The sequence below is a fragment of the Dermacentor variabilis genome, chromosome 3 (assembly GCF_050947875.1).
Source record: "Dermacentor variabilis isolate Ectoservices chromosome 3, ASM5094787v1, whole genome shotgun sequence".
NCBI classification, from domain to species: Eukaryota; Metazoa; Arthropoda; class Arachnida; order Ixodida; family Ixodidae; genus Dermacentor; species Dermacentor variabilis.
Window position 1 is genome coordinate 234,308,571 of NC_134570.1, and position 19,529 is coordinate 234,328,099.

General features: G+C 44.6%; 1 protein-coding gene across 4 annotated transcripts in view; it reads left to right on the forward strand.

Moving 5' to 3' along the window:
* Nucleotides 1-1,538: 1,538 nt before the first annotated feature.
* Nucleotides 1,539-19,529, forward strand: part of rngo (DNA damage inducible 1 homolog rngo) — a 172,492-nt gene continuing 154,501 nt past the window's right edge. The window contains exons 1-3 of one of the 4 annotated variants that reach the window (XM_075686990.1): nucleotides 1,539-1,971; nucleotides 2,027-2,095; nucleotides 16,325-16,471. In XM_075686990.1, coding sequence (XP_075543105.1) covers nucleotides 1,722-1,971; nucleotides 2,027-2,095; nucleotides 16,325-16,471 — 466 coding nt within the window. In that variant the 5' untranslated portion in view covers nucleotides 1,539-1,721. The remainder of the gene's footprint in view (nucleotides 1,972-2,026; nucleotides 2,096-16,324; nucleotides 16,472-19,529) is intronic. The other 3 variants (XM_075686994.1, XM_075686993.1, XM_075686995.1) reach the window with 3 other exon arrangements.

The following is a 19,529-nucleotide window of genomic DNA, read 5'->3' on the forward strand; positions in this document are numbered from 1 at the left end:
GTGCGCCGCCTGAAACAATTCTATGACCCGCTCGTCTCCACGTCGTAAGTCGCCAGGATGGCTCCGCTTTTGCACCGGAGGTAATTGTAATGAAGAAGAAGAGCACAGGAACAAGGCCAGCCAGATCGTCTCTTCCATGCCTGCTGTGCACCAGTGGGCCAGCCGGATCGCCAGTGCTTGGCACGAGTGTGAGCCGTTCGAGCTACCAGCTGTTCCTGCTCTGCGTCACCTGCCTCCTCGGTTACGCAGAGACGTTACCATTGGAACTGTTCAGTGCACCCATTAGAAAATAAATAAACATACCATAATAATATGGCTAACTTTACAAGAATATGAGGCCATTATAACTCCAGGGGAAACAGAGTGGCCAATCACATAATTAATTTTCAAATATTATAACTGATCTAGAACACCTTCCCCGCAGGGGCGTCTGCGTAAGCAGGCGTTTGGTGTGTCAGCAAGGTTTGAGTACGGGCTAGTTGGTATTCCATGGTATCAATCGTCACTTACAGCGCATACATAGAGGAAGAAGGACGACGTAGACAAGCGCTGCCGCACCCGAGCACACAAGGGTCGGACCCTCCCGCATGTAGCCATGCACGGCTTAGCCGTGTCTGGAGAAAGGGGGATTCTGGGGGTTGAGCCGATGCCAGGTGTTCGGACCTGTAAGGCTCCCCGGCGGAGGCAACACACCTCTTTGGCCTCTGCTTCACATAGACGGCACCCTCGGACTGACCCACCCGGGTTAAATCGGTAGTTGCCTTTTCTGTCTCCCTCCAACCTTCGTCTTTCTCTCTCTAAGTTTCCTGTCTTCTCCTGGCTTCCCTTTACTTCTAATTTTTTCAGGCAGCAAGGGTTAAGATTGTGACGTGAATATCCAACCTAGGTTATTTCATATTTGGTTATAGCGATAACGTGCAGCTGGCGTTTGCAGGACCTTTTTACAGTTCCTGTAGCGTCCCCTTGTAGTACGTGCTCCACGGTGGGTGGCTGGCGTTATTGCCGAAAACAATGCATTGCTCTATGGCCAGTTCCTTCCCATCACTTCCTTATCGCCAACAGAAAGAAAAGAAGGCGCACGAATGAAGTCAGTATAGTAACTTTATGAATACAATATTATGCAATTACCAATCTCGTGACCAATCTCAGAGGCCACGCTATTGCGCACATTATGCTGTGCCAAAAACGCTTGCAGCTGATGGAAGTCGTGGGGGAAGGAAATTTTCTCATAGAACTTTCTATAAAAAGTTACAGAAAACTCTGTATCTTCTCTTTCTTCGTATATGAGCAGTGTGCTGCGCTGCCTATCCGTAGTTCGGTTTCAAATGGGATTGGAGTCGTAGGGATTTGAAAATGAAATATTGTATGTAAAAACGCCGACTGTACAGTAAAGTTCAATGTTTGGAGCTCTCGATAACTATTGATTGTCATATGAGCGCCGTCTTTATTTAAAAACAGTCCGTATTTTTTTCGGCCCCCGAAATTGTGCTTGCGCGTGATCTGCGTGCTAGGCGATTTAGCAATGGGCGCCAGGGTCATCGACATGAGCCGCGTACCGCCGCGGCGGCTGCTGGTCAGGCCATCAGGCTGCTGCTCTAGCGGCGGCAGTCATTCGTGCTCGCTGCAGACGCCGTATCCACTGTGTGGCTGCTCCACGAAGTCCTCTGGTTACGGTTGCAGAAACGTGTGGTGGTGCTACCACCGGGACTTCCCGATCAGCGATGAAGCTCACGGTGACGACGCTTTCGGGCGAGCTGTACATGCTAGACGTTGGTGCCGAGATGGAGTTGGAGGGGCTGAAGGCACTCTGCGAGTTCGAGTCCGGCGTGCCCGCCAGGGAAATGGTGCTCATGCACGAAGGCCGACCGCTGCTGGACGAGAAGCGCTCGCTCAAGTCGCACTCCATCAAGGAGGGCGATGTGCTGCTTATTCAGCACCTGGTGCCCCCAACCAACGCGTCCACTAGCTCTGGTGAGGCGGCCCTTGGTCGCAAGCCGCGTTCTCTACGTTCGCGTCCTCTTTACAGGTGCCGGACCGCCCCTGAGGCTAGATTTCAGTCATATCCCTGTCCCGGCAACGGCCGGCCAAAGTTCAGGTAGCACCCCCTTTTTCTGGACATGGTTGCATGGCAGCATGACTGGGCCGTTTCCCACTCCGCTTGCGTAATAACCCATCCGCGCCTGACTGACATGCACGTTTTGTGGAGAGCATTCGAATGAAGGCCACAGTCGAGAAGCAACTCCGATGCGTAAAGCTGTATGATCTGCATTATGTGTCACTGTAAAATTGTACGTGTATACTACCGACAGTCTTGCGAAGCAGATACCGGACTGCGACCGAGTCAAAGTGGTGATTCGGTATCGAAAGCCTTGGTTGTCATTGGCCCCCGTTTGACATACTATCGGGCAGCGTTCTGTTTTTAAGCACCTTGCTGTAGTTCCCTCGGGGGCGACTCGCGGTTACGAGTTCGGTTTGAGGAAAAAAACAAAGGAACGCCGTCTTAATGACATGCTTCATGAAAGGGCATCACATACACAGCTACTCTCTGGAGCGTTGCAGGAAGTAGTTGTGTAGTACACACAATCAAGCACTGAAAAATGGAGAACGTACAAGTCACAACTTTAATTGCGACACAGCAGTATCACTGTTTGTCTTAGTTTATTGCCAAACGAGCATGACACAGCTGAAACAAGCAACACATGGAAGTAAAGAAAGGAAGCTGCGTAATGCTGAAGATTGTTTCATCTCTACAGCTATATTCTTTCTACACTTGTATACAATGGCTACTAAGCTTCCTTTTACTGTTTACTCCAAATTGCGAATGAGTACGAACTGATGTGTCATGTTTATCATGAATGTGGAGTTCGACAGAATGATCATTAAGTGCTAAAAGCATATACACTTGAGTTAAATTATTACTTGATGCATTTCCATGCGAAATGAAATTTGTCATAATTCTGTGAAATCATCTCCGGATACTGATGGAAGTGAAAATTCTGCCTGGTAGCACTTGTGTATTCCATGGATTCTTGAGGAGCAAGCTTTTATTCGTTTGCTGCACACACTGCAAATGATCTTATTTATTTGGCTTTGCTTTCATCACTACATTGTACGTTACAAGTATTGAATTTACAAATCTGTGGCGAATAAGATGCCCAATGACTAATAGTTCTGATAGTGAGCTTGTCACACATTAGATAAGACTGTTTTTAAGTGTTTTGATTAGAAGATGATCACATCAACTGGTTACTGCTTTTACTGGACAAACATACTAGAGCAACGCAAAATTGCTGATCCTAGAAGGTTGCAAATGCTGGTTGCTGCTAGCCAGAATATTAGTCTGGAAAGTGCAGATGCCTAACATAAAGAGAAACTGTAGGCAAATACTTGCACAGTAAGCAAACACTTGCTCCGGCTTCAGATCAGGTACTTTTAAGCACTCATCATGTTTCTTTACTCGGAGAGTGCACTATATTAGTTTTATTAGTGGAAAAACTATTAGTGGAAAAAAAGTTGAACATGATAAAGTGCAGTGATGCTATTGCATGGCAGCGTTTACCTTGAAGCATGTTCAGAAATATTCCTTCTCTGTAAATGGTTTTGAACTTTTCCATTTCTTAAGGGGCATTTGTAAAATAGCTGACGAATAACTAATCTCGGCTATTCATATTTATGCACATGTGTGTCAGTCTTTTTTTGTTCTTTGTGTTAGTGTAGCTCGGTAAGCAGAATGATTACTCTATAAAGAGGAAAACTGGGCATTTCCAGCTATCTCAGCTTGACTCTGTAGTCATTTGAATATATTTGTCACCTTTAAAAGCTTTTTGTGAATTAAGGAAGCAGAACAACATTCTTTGAGGTTGCACGTTGCTCATAGTGTGCATGGTTGGTTGACTGGAAATAAAAATACTAGCTGTGTACCTCTGTTTTTACTAGCAACCACTTTTTTCTTCTTTGGCAGCCTGCTTGACTAGGGCATTTTCTTGCATGCAGTACAGAAGCTTCGGTGCTGCTGTTGACAGTGATGTTATTTAAGCATTGTAACCCTCTAATCTCTGTTCAGTGAAAATGTTCCAACTGAATAGTGTTACTCAGGTCACTTTGAGATGAAACCGATGTGTTGACCCCATGGTGTCAGCTTTTATCGGCTGTGTTTTGAATGCAGCTGCTAATGTCCGGCAACTCATGGTGGTTGTGGTCGCTGCATATGAGTTATCATTCCTTGTGGTGTTCATTTTATGAAACTTTTGCCATCATGCTGCATGGGCACTTGTCTCACTGCCCAGCAGGCATGCTTGGTCAGCTTGAAATGGTTTCTGAAATGGCAGAATGTTGCAAGGCGCTATTGCTCACAGCATAAATTAGTTATCTTCTGATCGTGTGTTTGCTGGGTGCTCTTGTCTGGTCTAATGGTCTGAATACCATGACCTTTGCTTTTGAGAAAACCACGTAGCCGGAGCACCTAATGTGAGAAGGCACTGTAGTCTAAAGTTTATGCCCTCTGCTACCACCAGAATTAAGAAGGTGCCTATCAGTGCTATTGATGCATTAATGACACAAAAATTTGTTTGGGCTTTGTTTGGGCTTTGTATGGCCACTGGAAAGGGGGCAGACATTGGTACAGTGGTCAAAAAACACTTGTCTAGAACGTGCAAGCCACCTGCTTAGGATTATTCTGATGACACCCAGCGATGATAGCTTGTGCAAAACCAGGATGATGTGAGCATACACAGCTGCATTTAAGAGATACCTTGTCTTCTCTCACCCTCATTCCCTGGTAGCTGCTGTGGCCATCACGACTGCATTTTATTCATTTCTTGACCTCCATACAAGAGCGGAGTTCATTTGCCATGCGGTGATGGCAATGTTTTCCAAAAAAGCTGGACTGTTTGCAAAATGTTTTAAATTATAATGTAGAATGGTAGGGTTCGCTTGTGGGGCAGAAATGTATGCTGGCAGCAGATTCTTTGACACGTGATGAAACTGGCTGACTAGAGGTGATTACAAACCTTATCTGCGTAGCTTTAGGGAAGCCGGAGGATGAGGATTGTAACAACACGTAGTGTAAGTGCACAAGTAATGCTTATGCCGAGATCTGTTTCTTTCTTTTTGTAGTCTTTTCTGGTTATGTATTATGTGCATGCATGGCACTGGCTGTTTAATGTAACAATGGCTTCACAAAATGGCAGGCAACAAAAGCAAGGTGGGAATGACAAAACTGAAACGGAATGAAAAGCCTTAAAACAGAGCATTGAACCGGTGAGTGTGCTTTGAACAATGTGTCGGAGGAATATGGATCTGCTTCGCCTGCCATGGTTGGCGTAGGGGCTTCGGCGTGGCACTGCTAAGCCTGAGGGCACTGGATCAGATTCTGGTCCTGGCGGCCACGTTTCAAGGAGGGCCAAATGCAAACACACACCCAGGTACCATCCTTTGAGAGAGCACTGTAAAGAACCCCAGGTGACCAAAATTGATCTCATTATGAGGCACTAAGATGTGCTTCATGATCATATAGTGGCTTTGGCACGTAAAATCCCAGAATTAATTAATATTGTCAGTTTCAGTCTGGTGGCTGACCCTCATACTCGGAAATGAGTCTCGAAGCCACTGCTTGACTTGGTCAAGTCTGGCTCAGGATAGTGCTTGATGTGAATGTGCCCAAGATGCTCACTGTGTTTCTTTGAGCGTGTTTATATGTTGCGCTGTTTTGAGCCGGACTTGACTAAGTTAAGCCGTAGCTTCAAGTTAAGGTGCATTTCTGAATGTGGGGCTAAGTTGAATTGCATGTCATTCTCCATACAACATTTACAGGAAACGATGACATTCTTGTGGACTTTGTTATGAGCCTGAAACTATCTTAACCTAGTGGCTACTGTTGATTGCACAAGCTGATAAAAAGAGCACAGCAATTCACATACTTACTTTTCCTTGTTTGCCTTGCGCCACTAATTAGCTCGGCAGGGACCTGCTGCTTTAGGAAAAGTACGGAACTTATGTGTGAGTTGGTGACCTGGGCACCTCATGACTTGCAGCTGGGGAGGCTCATCTCTGCCAGGTGCCACTTTCGACAGCAGGAGGGCATGCATGTACAGATGCCGTAAAACGAAAGTGGCACTGGTGGCCACATTACAATATGATGGAATTAAAAAAACACTCAAATACATACATTTATATGTACGCTAAGCAACCTGGAGTGGTTCAAGTTAATTTGAGGCCTCCCATTATGACATCCTTTGTAACTCATTGTACAGTTTTGAAACATTAAACCAGACAGTTTGAAGAAAGCAGCACCTATCAGGTTTCTCGTGATGTTTTTGCCAGTGTGCTCTGAAGCTGCATGATCGCTTGTGAACAAATAAATGCATCGAATGCATCTCCCACAGGAAGTTGTACTTCGTCAGGGCCTCTCTGATGGTTGTGTTGAGTGAGATAAAAGCCACCAAAGATTCAAAAACAACATACCGGCTTGAAGCTCTCGTCTTTGCTCCTTTGATTACATGAGAGTAGTTAAGACCATATCGATAATAATGATTAATTATTAATTCAATGCATATTGATTGCACCTCAATGAAACGAGGCTCAGCCTATGAGCAAAACGTGAACAAGGTGAATGCAGCAGCCAACGTTTCGACAAGTGGACTTGTCTTCTTCAAGGCGACATATGCTTTCTTCGCCACAGTATACATAGAAGAAGACTTGAAGAAGACAAGTCCACTTGTCGAAACGTTGGCTCCTGCATTCACCTTGTTCGCGTTTTGCTCATCTCTTGAATTTCCATCTCCCGCATTCCCCGTCTTTTCTCTGAGGCTCAGCCTAGTCATATATGAAAACTTTTTTTACGAAAAGTAGTCCAAACATGGTGGGAACACCTCGAAATGAGAAATGTTCCACTAACTAACCATTTATTTATTTATTTATTTATTTATAGTACCCTCAGGGCTTACAATGAAGCATTACAGAGGGGAGGGGCTAATAAATACAGATAAGTATGCAAGAAAGGAGAAAGGACACACGAATACTAATCTGATGACAATGCATGGTACAACGTAAAAATAACTCGAGAGCGACACAAAAAAAGCATAATGCGGTAAAAATATAATTATACAAAGAAAAACTGAAAACTTCAGTAATACAGATTAAATATAAATACATGGTATATAGGACAGGTTAGAGTGAGACATTAAGCACAGAATGATAGAAAATAAAGCATAATACAATATACAATGTTTGCAGATTAGGTAGATAATAAAAAGAGAAAACTTATCAACAATACTATTCAGGAGAAAACGGATTCACATCAAGACATAATAGATAATATTAGTAAGTGCCTTACGGAAGTTATCTGTGTTAGTTATACAGACTAGTGGATCCGGTAGGTGATTCCATTCCTGGCATGATTTTGGAAGAAATGAATTACCATAGGTAGACGTTTTGTGGAATGGGATGTTCACCTTATGACGATGGTCCAAGTGTGCAGAAGTAAAAGAGGCTGGTTCGATAAAGCGTGATTTGAGTGTAGGAATTAAGTGGTATATTTTATGGAACAGACAAAGGCGAGCGATTTTTCTGCGTTTGGAAAGGAGAGATATGTTGAGGGCAAGTATGATGCTAGTTACGCTTGCTGTGCGCTGGTAATTGTTAAGAATAAAATGAACGGACCGATTCTGCACAGCTTCTAAGCTGTTAATTAATATTAATTGATGACGGTCCCATATTGAGGATGCATACTCTAAATTAGGCCGAATGTAGGTGACATATAGCTGTTTATTCAGGGAAGAAGGTGCGAGTGAAAAATTTCGTTTAAGATGGCCCAGCATGCGGTTACCTTTTGATGTAATGTGTTCGATATGTCGTTTCCATGAGAGATTATTTGTAATGTGCACTCCGAGATATTTATAACAAGATGCTGATTCAAGTGAGATGTTGTTAAGATGGCAGTTATATCCCCGCAGGGGCGTCTGCGTCAGCAGGCGTTTGGTGTGTTGCGACACCACGTACCCGAGCACACGAGGCTTGGACCCTCCCGCATGTAGCCGTGCGCGGCTTAGCCTTGTCCGGGGAAAGGGGGATCCTGGAGGTTGAGCCAATGCCGGGTGTTAGGACCTTTAAGGCCCCCCGGCGGAGGCAACACACCTCTTTGGCCTCTGCTTCACGTAGACGGCACCCCCGGACTGACCCACCCGGGGGAAATCGGTAGTTGCCTTTTCCTGTCTCTCGCTCTCCCTCCAACCTTCGTCTTTTTCTTACTTTCCATCTTTCCTGTCTTCTCCTATCTTCCTCTCACTTCCAATTTTCCAGGCAGCAAGGGTTAACCTTGTGTGAATAACCAACCTAGGTTATCTCATATTTGGTTATAGTGTTAATGTACAGCTGGCGTTTGCAGGACCTGTTCTTACAGTCCCTGTAGCGTCCCCTTGTAGGACTCCCCGGTGGGTGGCTGGCGTTATTGCCGAAAATTCAATCCCTTTATGGCAACCTCTTTCCCTCCGCTTCCTGATCGCCCTCAGAAAAGAGGGCGCACCGATGATGTATTCCAGTTTTTTGGTCGGCAAAAAGAATCCTTCCCTCGTTTTCACGTGATCCACTCTGAAAAACCAGCTAAACCAGTGCGAACTATCTCACCATTCCTTGTTTCTAAGACATTGACTGAAGTCTTTGGTCCAGGTTATAAGGCGTCGAGGATGGCAAGCGGTGATCTCCTCTTGGAGCTCCGCGATCAGAAACAATATGAGAAATTGACAAAACTAGTGTCGTTTGGGGAAAGCCAAGTAATTGCAACCCCGCACCGTACGATGAGCACCAGCCGCGGTGTTGTCTCGGACGATGACTTGCTGGAGCTCACTGAGGATGAACTCTTGGAGGGCTTCAGTGACCAGAATGTTATCAATGTTAAAAGAATTAAGATCAGGCGTGACAGCAAAGAAATCAAGACAAAACACCTTATATTGACTTTCGGCTCAAGTAATCTGCCCGAGTCTGTAGAGGCTGGGTACATCAAGCTTCGTGTTAGGCCATATGTGCCAAACCCCCTGAGATGCTTCAAATGCCAACGTTTCGGCCACAGCTCGCAGAGCTGCCGAGGCCGCCAAACCTGTGCGAAATGCAGTGCCCACGAACACACCTCTGAAGCTTGTGAGAACTCTCTCCACTGCGTGAACTGTGATGGGGAAGATGCCGTGTACTCGCGGTCCTGTCCATCATGGAAAAAAGAAAAAGAAATAGTTACAATCAAGGTTAAAGAAAACATATCTTTCAAAGAGGCACGCAGGCGGGTTTCATACCTGCCCAAGAAAAGCTTTGCCGATGTGACGCGTCAGGGGGCAGCGACACAAAGGCTTCCGGCGGCTGTCCGACCCACAGTCAATGAGTCGCCAGTTACGCCGTCTGCCCCCGCGGCGGTTGCAGCTCGCGCTGCTCCGTCAACACAGCAGGGGGGACCATCGACCCCGAAGGTGGGCGCAGCTGAGGGTGCCCCAATCTCCCCGGCCCCTCCCAGCGCTGGCAACAGCCGGCGCAGCCAAATCCCCCAGGGAGCCCCATCGACCTCCGGGCTGGTGGGCGCAGGGGTCTTGCCCTCCAAGGCGGGACTCTCCCTGGTGACTTCTCGCTCGCAAGAGCACGTGTCCGGCGCCTCACAAGAGGCAATGGACACTACACCTATGCTCAAGGCGCATCAAGCGCCTAAGGAGCGGCGAGGCTCCCTCGAACGCTCCAGAAAGGGCAGAACTCCCATTACAGGGCCTCGAAAGGGCTCTGTAATTTAATCTCTGTAATTTCCATAATCACTACTTCTGTTTCTGTACACACAGCACTTATTGACCTCCAATATGGATACACAAATAATTCAATGGAACGTCAGAGGCCTTCTTAGAAACCTTGATGACGTGCAGGAACTCATCCACAAACACAATCCAAAAGTGCTGTGTCTACAGGAAACACACTTAAAATCTAAACACACAAATTTCCTGCTACAGTATGTTACGTTTCGCAGAGATCGCGATGATGCTCTCGCATCATCGGGCGGAGTTGCCATTGTTATTCAGAAAGGCATAGCGTGTCAACGTTTGCAGCTACAAACGCCCCTTGAGGCAGTGGCGGTTCGTGCTGTTCTCCTCAACAAACTTATCACTGTCTGCTCGCTCTACATACCCCCCCATTACAAATTAACTAAACATGAATTTCAGTCCTTCATAGACGAATTGCCAGAGCCTTACGTTGTGCTTGGGGATTTCAATGCGCACAGCAGCCTGTGGGGAGACTCTCGTATCGATGCGCGAGGTCGCCTCGTTGAACAGTTCCTTTTTTCGTCCGGTGCGTGTCTGCTGAATAAGAAGACACCCACATATTATTCTCTCGCAAACAGAACATTTTCTTCAATTGACCTCAGCCTAGTTTCCCCTTGTATGCTGTCTGAACTCGAATGGGAGGTCACCAAGAATCCTTACGGAAGCGACCACTTCCCCATACTGCTAAAAACACATAAAGAAAAAGAATGTCTACCACAGGCTCCTAGGTGGAAGATCGATACAGCCGACTGGGAGAAGTTCCGAAACTTAACTAATATCTCATGGAATGACATGTCTTGTTTAGGAATTGATGCTGCTGTGCAGTATCTCACAGCCTTCATTATAGACATGGCATCTAAATGCATATCAGAAGAACATGGCTTGGCATGTAAACGGCGGGCCCCGTGGTGGAACGAAGACTGCAGGATCGCTCGTAAGAAACAAAACAAAGCGTGGGGGTTGCTGCGCGCTTCTCCCACTGCAGAGAATCTAGTCAACTTTAAGCAAGTAAAATCCCAAGGCAGGAGAACCCGCCGACTTGCCAGAAGAGAAAGCTGGCAGAAGTATTTATCGAGCATTAACTCGTTTACAGACGAGGCCAAAGTCTGGAACAGGGTAAATAGAATTAGAGGGCGACAAACATATTCACTCCCCCTGGTAAATACACAAGGCGATACACTGCAAGATCAGGCAGACTCACTTGCGGAGCACTTTCAGAGCGTGTCAAGTTCAAACAATTATTCACAATCTTTTCTCATATATAAAGAAATAGAAGAACGTAAGCCTTTAACAAGAAAAAGCCGAGAGAATGAGCCTTACAACCGTCCTTTCAGTATTGCCGAATTGAGAGCTGCCTTGAGTGCATGCAAGAGCTCCGCACCAGGATCTGATAGAATCATGTACGAAATGCTGAAAAACTTACACAATGACACGCAAGTGACACTACTTACACTTTTCAACACTATCTGGGACGCAGGGTACCTTCCGACCGCATGGAAAGAAGCCATTGTGATCCCTGTTCTAAAACAAGGCAAAGATCCTTCATCAGTGGCAAGCTACCGCCCGATAGCCCTCACAAGTTGCATGTGTAAGGTATTTGAAAAAATGATAAATCGGCGACTGATCCATTTCCTTGAACAGAACAAAATGCTTGATCCCTATCAGTGTGGCTTCCGAGAAGGGCGCTCCACAACCGACCATCTTGTACGTATTGAAACAAATATCCGGGACGCATTTATACATAAACAGTTCTTCCTCTCGATATTTCTCGATATGGAAAAGGCGTATGACACAACGTGGCGATACGGCATCTTGCGAGACTTATCGGAAATGGGCATTCATGATAATATGCTCAACGTAATAAAAAGCTACTTGTCCAATCGTACCTTCCGGGTGAAAGTTGGCAATGTGCTGTCACGTCCTTTTACACAAGAAACTGGTGTACCCCAGGGAGGCGTGCTCAGTTGCACACTTTTTATTGTTAAGATGACAACGCTTCGTGCTTCCTTACCCCCGGCCATTTTGTATTCCGTCTATGTGGATGACATTCAAATAGGCTTCAAATCCTGTAACCTCGCAGTATGCGAGAGACAGGTACAGCATGGTTTGAACAAGGTGTCAGGGTGGGCAGTGAAAAATGGTTTTCAAATCAATCCTCATAAGAGTTCTTGTGTGCTGTTCACAAGGAAGAGAGGCCTGGTCCCGGATCCTTGCTTGGAAATGTGTGGACATCAGATACCTGTAAACAAAGAGCACAAATTTCTAGGTGTTATACTCGACAATAAACTTACTTTCGTCCCACACATTAAACATCTTAAAGAAAAGTGTCTGAAAACAATGAACTTATTGAAACTTCTATCCCAGACTACATGGGGTAGTGATAGGAAGTGTTTAATGAACCTATACAAGAGCCTAATTCGGTCTCGATTGGATTATGGTGCCGTTGTGTATAACTCTGCCGCCTCGAGCGCGCTAAAGATGCTAGACCCAGTCCACCATCTGGGAATCCGACTGGCCACTGGCGCTTTCAGAACGAGTCCCATACAAAGTCTATATGTGGGATCAAATTAATGGTCTCTCCACCTACAGAGATCATACATTAGCTTTACATATTTCCTTAAAGTACGCTCCAATCCTGAACATCCATGTTTTCATAATGTTACCGATATGACGTGCGCTACACTTTTCAGCAATCGTCCCTCCATAAGACAGCCTTTCTCGCTGCGTGTGAAGCAGCTTAGCGATGAAATGCATGTCCCGCTCCTCGAGCATCGCTTAATGCACCTAACCAAGCTCTTACCTCCTTGGGAATGGCAGGTGATACAATGTGACATATCCTTTATAAAAGTTACAAAGCACGCTCCTGAGGCTGAAATCCAAATGCATTTCCTAGAACTCCAGCACAAGCACTCCTGCGCAGAGTTCTACACAGACGCTTCGAAGTCAAATGCCGGGGTATCCTATGCAGCCGTCGGCCCATCGTTTTCGGAATCCGATGTACTGCATCCGGAAAGAAGTATCTTTACGGCCGAGGCCTACGCACTACTCTCTGCTGTAAAGCACATAAGAAAATCGAAACTTCCAAAAGCAGCGATCTATGCAGACTCTCTCAGCGTCGTGAAGGCCTTAATGTCACTCAGCAAACATAAAAATCCCGTATTTAATGAACTATATTCGGTCTTGTGCAAAGCGTACTCATCTAACCAGAATATCGTAATATGCTGGGTCCCTGGCCATAGGGGAATTGAAGGTAACGTTCTGGCGGACGAGATGGCCACGTCAATCACATTGCAAGCTGTTAACCCTACCTCTGCGGTGCCTGTCACAGATCTGAGGCCTTTCTTGCGAAGGAGGCTGCGCGATCACTGGCAACACATGTGGGATGCGGAAACGGATAATAAGCTCCACCTGATAAAACCACAGTTGGGATTTTGGCCGTCTACTACAAAATCGCGCCGAACAGATGTCCTATTCTGTCGTCTCAGAATAGGACACACGTTCGGCACCCATAATTTTCTACTCACCGGAAGTGAGCCTCCAACCTGTGGTAGATGCGGGGAGAGGCTGACCGTACTCCACGTCCTCCTGGAGTGTCGGGAAGCCGAATCTGAGAGAAAAAGACATTTTTCATTAGCATACCGACAGCACATTCTTCTTCATCCTGAAATGCTTCTTGGTCCAGAACCGCTTTTTAATACAGACACAGTGCTAGGTTATCTTAGAGATGTGGTCTTACATGTTATTAGTCCCATGAATTCGTAGCGCCTCCTCTCTTGAGAGGATGCCACTGCGATAATTGTTTTGCATAGCACATGCCTCCAGGCCCTTGTGTTTCAAGGGCTCTAAGGAGGCAGTAGTGCTCATGGATTTTCCACAATCACATATATTTTACCTATCATATCATTCTTTTTAAATGCATCTAAATGTTCATAGTACAAGTCACACGTCATCGCCATAATTTTATCATACAGATTTTACGCACTTTCGAGCGTATATTTTAAGGCCTCTTTACAGCCACCTCACACGAACTTCATAGTAATCATAATTACACCGCAAAATCATTAGCACAGACATGGCGCTCTTTGGCCATACCTGGCCCTTGCGCCACAACACCCCATACATCATCATCATCAAGATGGCAGTTATAAAAAGATACTTGGCTGCGTGAGATTCTCATGAATTTACATTTTGAAGTCTTAAGATTCATGTGCCAGCGGGAGCACCAGATTGTAACATTATCAAGGTCTGATTGTAATGTAACCATATCAGAATCATTAGTTATTTTTCGGTAAATTACGCAATCGTCGGCAAACAAACAAATAGAGCTAGTGATTTGATTAGGCAGGTCGTTAATATAAATTAGGAAAAGTAAAGGCGCCAACACAGAGCCTTGAGGTACACCCGATTCTACTGGCACCTCTGGTGAGTCATTGTCATTGATGGTTACATATTAGGTACGATTACAAAGAAAGCTGCAAATCCATTTGAATATTAAAGGGTCAATATTTAGAAGGCTTAGCTTATAGATAAGTAACTGGTGATTAACTTTATCAAAGGCTTTAGAAAAGTCTAAAAATATACAGTCCGTCGCAAAACCAGAGTCCAAGAACGCATGCAAGTCATTAGTTAATGTTATTAGTTGTGTTTCACAAGAAAAAGATTTTCTGAAACCGTGCTGATAAGGGCTAAAAAATTGTTTGATTCAAGAAAGTTTACAAGGTGAGTGAAAATGATATGCTCAAAAATTTTGCAGGGTACCGAAGTTAATGAGATGGGTCTGTAACCATTGCTAATATCAAGGAGTGAAGTTTTCAAGATGTGATGTTTCGGCCTTTATTTTCTCTGCTATTGGAGATTTTACTGACAAATGAAGATCGAGTGTCCAAAGAATACTTAGAGTGACTTAAGATAAACTATTAAACTTTTATTTCTCCATGATAAACATGGAGGCATCGAAGGAAAAGCCGCAACGCTGCAGCCTGACGAGGCCCTGGCCCCGTGAAGTCTGACAGCAAGTGAGCCATTGTGCGTTTGCAGGTAACACATGTGCAGGAAAGAAGACGTGCCAAGTAAATGTATGCACCATAAAAAAGAAATTTAATTGAACTGTAAACACATTAAATGGACAACAAAGCAAGCTGATTACACCATGTGCCATGCATTTCTCTTGCGAACTGCCATGTAGGTCAGCAGCAGTCACTACCACTGCTTTTGACTAATGTTCTGGTGGAATGGCTGGGCAGAGCCCCGGACACTGTTTTCAAACCATATTTGAGAAGTCAACATAGTGAAGTTGTTGTTATTGGAAACATGGCAGGCATCAAACCTAAAAGAATGCAAATCCATACATTTCTAAATTAAAAAAGAACAAACGAATAATGGTAGTGCTAGAGATAACAATGACAGCATGAAGCCTTCTGCTACACCTCTTGCAGCATGTGAAGGGGTTTGAACTGCCTGCCAAATATTTTTTTGGGCATACTAGAAAAAGGCACATCAAATAGCCAGAATTCATTGAAATTTCATATCTTCTGCGCAACGCAGAAAAATTTTGTGAAAAGTGCTTTCTTCTGATTAACCTTTTCCATGAAAGTGTTGCTCTATGGAACAGTTTTGGTGTTGGACCAAGGCATAAATATTAACAAGAAGTAAGCCGGCCACGCGTAGCTATGCTAAAACCTCAACAGAATGAAAACAAACTTGTGATGAGAGGTTCCACTTCTTTTGGTTCTGAAATACATTGTTGTATTGGCCAACAGTAACTGTGAGCACATGATTGAACAAACGAGAATAAAAAGAATGTAGCCACAAGAGAAAAAGTGCCTTCCATAAAATATTGTTCTTTCTGTTTTTGTTTTTTATTACTGTCTGGTTTGTGAAATAAAATCAACATTTTGTTGCTGGTGGCTTGCAGAACCACAGTGCTCTGGTCCATCTGTCCGTTTTTTCTCTTAGCAGAGTGCGTGTGGGCTGGGCAGGCACAGCTGGAGCAAGCTGGACGGTGGCTGCTTCAAAAGGAAGTGGCACAGTGACACAAAAGTATCAAGGGGCAGTGAGACAAGCGTCTACCGTAGCCTGCTTTTTTTTTTTTTTTTTTTGCAGTATGGCTGGCAGAAAATGCAACAGGAGTGCTTTGAAAGGGCATTCGTGAAGTTTGTGTTATCAGTGCTATAAATTTGGAATTGGAAGAGTCTTGCATGATAGGGATTGAAATGAATGCATGTCTCTCTAGCTTTAGTGGAATATAATAATTATGCTCTCTATAGTTATGTGGAACACCACTAAAGCATCAAAATAAAAATTGCAGCGTCTGTCAGGAAAGTTGGTTGAACGATCGGTGATCTGCTTTCTGCATTTAATGTTCTGCTAAAGCTTGAGAGGCGTGCAGCCATTGTGGGGGCTGTCGTGTACAGCTGTTCCAAATTTATGGTGCAGATATTGTGAACATTACGAGCGCCCCTCATAGTTGTCACTAGCGAAGGGGCTGCACTGATTTTGTTTGTCGCAAGCCGAGTGACCCCACTCCCCCTCCCAACCAGGGACGGACATGAGCCTGGGCCCACGTGGGGCAGAGGAAGAGGAGCCGGCCTTCATCCGAGACATGATCCTCAAAAGCCCCGACCAGCTTGCCCTGCTGAAGCACAACAACCCACAGCTCGCCGATGCCCTGCTGTCGGGCGACCTCGGTGAGAGTGCGCGCTCTGCGCCAGGCGCGGGGAGGTCGGGCGGCTTCGCTTGTCGGTGCTTGAAAGTGGGAGCATGCACTGGGACAGCAAAGCGGCAACACAGGTGCCAAGTCACAGCTGCACGTGAATTTCAGAATGAAATCTCTGATGTGCAGCGCCACCACTGGCTGACCGAGCTCTACTGTTGCTTGTGTCAAGTGCCTCACTTATTTCTCACTTTGTGTGGTCATTGTAAATAATAATTGAACATATGAAAGAACATGCTGGTCACCCGCTGCTTTCTGCTGCTGAACACGAGGTCATTGCAGCCAGTTGTTCCCAGTTTTGGTCGAGGTGGAATGAACACTTGTGAGCCTGGCATGTTAACGATTGCTCAGAATTGGTCTCAAGCCCTCGTAACCTACCGTGCAGTTCAGGAGGTTAACTTGCACATTTTCACTTTATTTAAGAAATGATCAGTCAGCCATTAGGAGCACTGCATAAAAGAGTGATTAAATTTTTTAATAAATGTTTTTGTTATCTTTACCACTGGTTTAATGTGTGTGCATGTGTTTGCTTGTGTGCATTTAATAAGCTTTGGTTGTGAGTCAGCATTTGTGTGCCAACCAACGGCGTTTTATCTTTCACTTTATTTTGCTTGCCTTTGCTTGTGCGTATCATAGTCAACAAATGCAATGGCAGCAGGCAAAGGGAGTAGCTTTTGTTGCCATATTAATTGGTTTATCTCAAATTAGTATAGTTTTAGCCCATGGTAGTGAAGTTTTGAAATGGCAACGACTTAACAAATTTCCAAATGGGAATTACATTTTAAAAGCTAATGCATGCTCCTTCTGATGAAGTAAATGAATTGTCAGCTGTGTACATTGTCAGCTGTGTACCAAGTTGTGACATAGTAGCTGCTGTTTAAAAGTTTGTGCACATCAATGTTGACGTGGCCACTGTATTATATAGCAGATGAGCGGTGCTGCTGCATGTGAGGTCCCTGTGTACTTCCTTCTCCTTCTATCCTGCTTGTTTCCTTCTGCAGTGCTCTTTTCACTTGTGATCATCAAATGATTAGCAAGTGCTGCGAAGGTTTGAAATTGGGCCATTCAGCCTTTTGAACCCTTTTATTGGCTAGCCGATTTGTGAAGTAGAAAGGGGATTGAAAGGGCAAACTCTAGAGGAGGGCAGTGATGGGATGAAGGCCTAAGTATTCAGGGACCTTGCTACATGCATGAAATGTTCCATCAGCGTCACTGGCTTAGTCTTCAATACAATAGGGAGCAAAATGATGTTAATGCTACATTATTACACAAGAATTTGTTATAGACATAATGCTCATTTGAAGGCATAGTTGAACATGTACAGTTATCACCAGTGGGTGTCATCAAGTTAAAGAAAGAGGAAATCCTGCGATTGGTGCTGTATTGGTTTCAACTGTATATTTACATTGTCTTCATTTACCTCCTACTGTAAGTCTGAGCAAACATAAATGCTAGATGTATTACGGGAGAAGTTGCAAAGTTTTTATTCCCAGTAAGTTTTATGTGCACTGCTGCGAACTTGTTCTAGACCAGCCTGCATTCAAGACAAGTAACCTTTTTCACATCCCAGTGTTCCCCCAGTTCCTCAGCACCATTAAGTTCACAGGGACAGTGCCGTTAGATTTCCCTGTACTTCGTAGCATCTGTACCTCGTAGCATATGTGCAAGATACTAACACATCCCAAAATCTAGCATGAACCCAATTTTTGTGGGCTTAAAGTAAGAAAATAAAACTCAACCTGAATGTATCATGCACCCGATTTATGAAAAAAAAAATATAGCATGTCTCCACAATCATGATCAGAAAAAACAAGACATGCAGAATTTACCTTTCACGGAAGGGAAACTTTCTTTAAGAGAGCTTTTATAACGAAAGCAGTGCATTGCCATCGCCATTTGCATTTCATTGGCTGCAGATACCAGGAACACAAGGCAGTATTGTCAAGCAATCAATTTTATAGATGCTACTCTCAGTCACCACGTAAAATCTCATCTTCATTAGATTGTACATGACTCTCCATTGTACTTGCCGAAGTATGAGAGAGTGTTCCTGGCACTCTGAGTAGATCGTGAGCTTGGCACAGCGCCAGAAACGCCGGTGGCTGTATATGTGGATGCATCTGGTGCATAGTTGTGCGAAGTCTCGTGGAAGTGATAGTATCTCTTTATCCATGATAGTATCCATTTAGTTCATTTTCCGTCTGGGTATGCGACCCGACGACGACATCAGCTAAATTTAACTCCTTTTCGCATCCATAATAACTGTTTTAAATACTCATTTCTTCCACGAACTATTACCGATTGGAATAACCTCACTAACAATGAAGTGTTGCAACCGTCACTGACGTTATTCGCTCAACATATTGCCTAGTCTGTGTTACTGCATTTCATCACTTTACTGTTCTATTGTGTATTTTATTTTTTACTGTTTGACATCTTGTTCAAATGTATTCCTGATGCTGGCTGCAGAGCTTCAACCTGCACCCTTATTGCTTTTGTTTACATTTTGCCATTTTTGTGAAAGTGCTTAATTCTTTTTCCCACCCTGCTATAATCCCGATACCGGGATTGCAGTATCAATAAATAAAATAAAATAAATAAATACAACTCTGAAAGTGGTTGTCATCATCATCATCATCATCAGCCTAGTTACGCCCACTGCAGGGCAAAGGCCTCTCCCATACTTCTCCAACTGCCCCGGTCATGTACTAATTGTGGCCATGTTGTCCCTGCAAACGTCTTAATTTCATCCGCCCACCTAACTTTCTGCCGCCCCCTGCTACGCTTCCCTTCCCTTGGAATCCAGTCCGTAACCCTTAATGACCATCGGTTATCTTCCCTCCTCATTACATGTCCTGCCCATGCCCATTTCTTTTTCTTGATTTCAACTAAGATGTCGTTTACCCGCGTTTGTTGCCTCACCCAATCTGCTCTTTTCTTATCCCTTAATGTTACACCCATCATTCTTCTTTCTATAGCTCGTTGCGTTGTCCTCAATTTCAGCAGAACCCTTTTCGTAAGCCTCCAGGTTT